This window comes from Parasteatoda tepidariorum, unplaced genomic scaffold (genome assembly GCF_043381705.1).
Source record: "Parasteatoda tepidariorum isolate YZ-2023 unplaced genomic scaffold, CAS_Ptep_4.0 HiC_scaffold_3637, whole genome shotgun sequence".
Classification (NCBI taxonomy): Eukaryota; Metazoa; Arthropoda; class Arachnida; order Araneae; family Theridiidae; genus Parasteatoda; species Parasteatoda tepidariorum.
The window spans coordinates 294-5,906 of NW_027261699.1; the positions used below are offsets into that span (position 1 = coordinate 294).

The 5,613-nt window shown below is 27.3% G+C and overlaps 1 protein-coding gene across 1 annotated transcript; it reads right to left on the reverse strand.

Annotated features, from left to right (window-relative positions):
- Positions 1-542: 542 nt before the first annotated feature.
- Positions 543-5,561, reverse strand: LOC122273312 (WW domain-containing adapter protein with coiled-coil-like; the record flags this gene model as incomplete). The annotated part of the gene is made up of 4 exons (XM_043057391.2): positions 543-829; positions 2,105-2,196; positions 3,012-3,142; positions 5,392-5,561. Coding segments are annotated over 4 exons (656 nt in total), but the record flags the coding sequence as incomplete, so codon positions are not given.
- Positions 5,562-5,613: the final 52 nt, after the last annotated feature.

Below are 5,613 nucleotides of genomic sequence, written 5' to 3' on the forward strand. Positions count from 1 at the left end.
GGTCTGAAGAGGATAAAGCTAAGCTTTGGCATTTCATTTCACCCTAGTGTTTCAGTGTAAGAAGCATGCTATTTAAGTCAAAGAGGAAGAAAGATATGCAATGCTCGAATCATAGTGCTATCTTCAAATTTGACGATGTTGGTAGAGCGAAATTTATGAAATACCTTTTTCATCATCATCTTAAACACCAAGGTTTATCAATCAAAAAATATCAAACTCTATTTTAAATGTTTCTACTGAGAGGAGGTTTCGATGAAAAAGAATAAGTGATGCCAATTGAAAATTCTATAACTGCAACAAATACTATGAGCGCTTGATGATGCTTGTCTACATGTTATAATTTTTTATTAAGATGTTAACTCTTTTACTATATCTCAACAAAGAATAAAAACACAAATCAACACTATAATAAAGGCATTGCAGAAAGACTATTCAAATCGAAAGATTTCTCAAAAAATAATAAAGATTTATACATTTAATTTTCAGAAAAAAAGTTATAGTTTTTGAACTTAATTACTATTGTAAAAAAAATTCTTGTACAACCTGAAATAGAGAAACATTCTAAATTATTTACCTTCTTGAGGTGGTAATCCCTTCAGATCAGGAAAGCCTTTTGTTCCCGAAAGTTCTGAGATTACTTTTGGCAGGTTTGCAAGTGTTACTTCAGATGGAGATGGTAAATGGGAAACCTGAGCATTAGGGCACGAATTTGTTGAAGAGGAATGGCTAGCAGAGTTTTGCAGTCTGTTATGAGTAGCAGACTCTGTTCTTGATGAGTGAGAATCACTATTATCAATCGAATTATCTAGTGATTCTTGGGAATGAGCATCTGAAAAGTTAACGCTATCTATTAAAGATAGAGGAATCTTATTTCTTAATTTTAATTAAATTAAAGTAATATTTTAAAATTAAATTATGTGATATTTATAATTATTATTAAAATAATCTCTCAGGATTGCCATTTAAATCTTGAAAATAAATTCCCTGTACATATTAAATGCAATATATTAAGAGGAAACACAACAATTACTGTGCTCTTTTGTGACCTATATTGGGCTAACTATATTTATTAGTTTTAATTGCTCTTAAAAAATGGTCACCATTTTTTAAAAGACGAAAATAAGAAAAAAAATTCTCTGTATTTTCCCAGTTTGTAGGGGGGGGAATCGATATTCCCTGTTATTTTAGGTGATTTTTAAATTCCCTATATTTTCCAGGTTTTCCCTATTCTCCCTGTGCAGTGGCAACCCTGTATCTATAAAAGATATCAAAAGAATGACAGAATTTATCACAATCAAGCTATTTATCTCATAGATTTTGCTCTTTAGTACAAAATTGTCAAAAGTTTGTTCTTTTAAAATTTTTAGATAATACAAGTGAAATACCGATTCTTGGTAAAAGGCAATAAAATAATTATAATTTCTTTTTATTATAATTTGTTGCCCTTTCCAGATACTTTACATAATAAAATTACAGAAACATCTTTAGAGAATTTCCAGTCATCAAAATAAAGTTAACTATACTTATTGTGTATTGTTCGGCACTAAAAATTATAATACTGATCACGGCCAACTTAAGCAATTTCTCCCATAAATCTTGCTCTTTAGCAAATATTTTGTTTATTTCAATGACTTAATTTAGTTTTATGGAAATAAGTTTCAAGTGCAATGATCAACAAAATAAACATGTGATTTCTGATAATTAAAATACTAATTCACGACAGAGCCCTCGCAAACAATCCATGTTGATCATTAAGCCTACTTCGCACAACAAATAAAAAATTATTAAAGATCATGCAATAAATTTGATCAAATTGAACTAGAAGTTAGTAAACATAGCTTGTTTTTTCTTTTAAATAATTGAAAGAGAAAGCGTCAGCAATTTAATTTGCAATGCCAAATCTAATTGTAATGTTAATTTTTATCCTAATATTAATTAATTTCTAAATGAAATATTAATAACTCCTGAAAAAAATATTCAAATGATTCTCAAAATTGAAGGCTAAACTTTCCCTTAAAACCCACTGTTCAAATTTGAGGACACTAGTCTAAATATTTCAGAAGAGACAAACTCTTCCTTTAGTTATTACATAGTCTTAACTTACTTTTACTACCTCCAGCACCACCAAGTCGTTCATGACTCCTATCTTTGGGACGTGAGGTTGTATCATACTGAAGCCTGCTTAAATTTTGATGTCTGAAATTAAAAATATGATGAGAGAATTTTACATAGAATAACAATGTAACTATATATCAAGTTTAGTAATTTAAAGTAGTATATTAAGAAAAAAGTTAAACATGGTTATTAAACTTAAAAAAGTCAAAGAAGAAAACAATTTCAATTAACTTTTAACTATCAAGATTTCAATAGGTAGATTAAAGAAGCACAGAAAATTATAGTTTCATTTTATTTTACCTAATTTTGAAAAAGAAATTAAATTTAAAATACAACAAACAAACACTTTCCATACTAGCCAACATTGGAGAAATAATATAACGATGATTTTACTAGCGACATTTTTTATGCTACGAGTAAAGTTTCGATACATCATGCAAATCAAAATTGGAAAAAATATAAGCACTTACATTTAGCGAAGTAAAAAATATGTATATAAATCTTAATCTAAAGAAGACTTTTTCAAACCATTATTTATAATACTTAAACCATAAACACTCAACAAACTGCAGTATTGGCAATAGCACCATCTGTTGAGGAATAAGATAAATATTTTTGTCTTCAGCAAATATTTAATCACCAATTGTTTTTTTTTTTAATTTCTTCAACAGATACGAAGAAACTTGAGAATATATGGGTAAACAGGACATAGTCACAAAATACAGGAGTCATTGTTAAAAAATAGGAGACTTGGTAGTTATGACTTTCTATCTGTAATTGTTTAGACTCTTTAAAAATAACTTATTAACAATTTAAAAGACAATACATTCAGAGAAATATTACGAATCAAAACGTACGAATAACCAAACAAATGAGAAAACCAAATAATGACATACCTTTCCCATTCAATCAATTCTTTAGGTTTTTCCCATTGAGAAACTTCTGTTTTACAATTATAATAATATTTTTTCCCTGAAGAACTTATATGTTCGGACCAATCAATGACTGGAAGTCTTTTTTCAGCATCCTGAAAAAAAATATATGCATATATTTTAGTGATATGCACACTTTTAAAATGAATATTTGTTTCTGGATATGATAATCACAGTTGATAAACTCTAAAAAAATCTATTTCATCATTCAAAATCATTTACTTGCATGTAAATATGAGGGAAATTGTCAGAACCAGATCATTAAATGAACAAATATTGAAAGAAATTAAAATAAAGGTCTTAAACAATGTTCTTCCATAACAATCTGCTTCAGTTTATGATAAAAAAAAATGACAGCTATTTCATTAACTCATAAGGTCATTAGCTTAAGTTAATCATTTCATCATAGAAAAACTTGATGTCAGCTTAGAATTTAATAAACTTTTATAAGATGAAGAAAATAAGTACATACAAACCTTTTAGGAACATAAAGCAAGGTAAATAAATAGCAAATATAAAAATTTAAACAGGTTAAATACACTGCATTTAAATATATTATTCTTTGAGATTTAGTGTGCATGTGCATTTGAGAAGTCTAAAATTTATAATTTAAATCTTTTAAAAAATTTTTAGTTGCCAATTCATAATATCTGTTACTCTTTAAAAATGTAAGTCACAGGAAAAATTTAAAAAGATAGCAATTAACACTATACTTATTAAATCTGACATTTTTTTAAACCAACATATGGTGATTTTAAGTAAGATGTGAAAATAAACTATACAACAGACAAAAGGAAAATATATCAAATCAAATCTAAAAGGTTTATAAATTTAAACAATATAGATTTTTAAACTTATTTTATTGTAAATTAAAGTATTAATAAAATATAAAATTTTTGCAGTTTTACTTTCAATTGGTTCCCTTAAAGTTTCAGTTTATTTAATTTTCCTGGGAAATAATATCAGCTAACATAAAACATACTTCTCTGTGAAGAATACAATAGAAGCAATAGACACTTCCAATTTTAATTTGATAAGGATTAGTTTAGCGTTAAATATTATTTTTGAGGGAAGATGAGTCTATCTCGAAAGATAATACAACGAACTTTTTATAGGATGTGGCATAATTACTACCATTAAAAGCACTTTTAAAAACTGAAATTAATAAAAAGAATTAAAGGTAGTTAATGAGACTCAAATATTATCAACTAATACCATGCCACAAATGTCCATAGTGAAGAATCCATAACTAAAAATTTCAGAAAGTATGAATTAGGAAAATTGAAGTTAAAAAAGGAAGATTTCACCAAAATAGGAAGATTTTATACACGACATAAATCTCCACATTTGAAGCAGTTTAAAAATTTCTTTAACAATGTTTTTTCTTCTTCTTTTTTAATAATTTACCACAGGATATTGAACAGAAAAAAATATTTGCTATACAGAAACTACCTTCAGTGAATTTAAATTTTACCGAGAATTATTTCTGCCAAATTGGAAAATTAGGTTATTTTTTTATAAAGTACTTTCTGTAATAGTGCTTAATTAGTCTCAACAAACTTTAAAAATAATAATTTAATGAAGTCCTTCTGATGGGGTAGAGTTATTCCTATCTACCCCATTGTTTACAATGCATTAATATTTCACGATCAACGAATGTATGAATTTATTACAGGTGCATAAGTCGACACCCTAATTTTGATAGAATTTTAGGAGTTAGAAAACTCAAATTATGCATCGAGATATGGAATAAACAAAATGGTATAAAAAGAAAAAATGTAAACAATTTTTGATAAAGAGGAGTTTTGTTTCCAATTGGAAGATCGTAAAACAGGTCTAAAATTTGGAAGTCTTCTGTCAAAAGCGAAAAAGTTAGAAGGTATGAGAATCTATTACTTCCATATTAGAGGGTGCGTAGCAAATTTTTCAATAAATAATAAGTACCCTTTAAGCACTCATAAATAGCATAGGAGTGCACGAAACCTTCCAGCCAAATGCAGCTCGGTGTATGCACATGCGGATTCGCAAGTATTTCATCAAACATATAAAAATGATTAGCGCTTTTACATACAAAAATGGATTGTGGTTGAATGAATTGAAAATTTTTTAAAAGGAACAACATGAAAATCACACTTTTTGCGTAATTCGTGGCAAAAATCGACATGGTAAAGAAGAAGAAAAAAAAAAAAAAAACATTTTGCAAAAGGGGAAATTAAGCACTTTTCAAAAGACGAAAATAAGCACCTTTTCTGTAAAACTACTTACATTTCCAAAACAAGACTTATCAAATTCAATTAAAATTTTAGAAACATTCAGATAAAAGAATTTTTTAAATTTTAATTACCTCATTAGCATTCCTATCATGATTGCTATGGTACCTTTCAGATGAACCTTCTCTTTCAGAGGAAGACTGAGACTTCAAATCTTTATTTAATTTAGATTCATTTCTCACAATAGGAGATTTATTGGAATCTGAAATATTGTATAAAATTCTTTTTAAAACTTTCAGATTTTCTTAATATTTCATGCATGGTTTGTTGATTTAAATCAACTAATTTTATATATA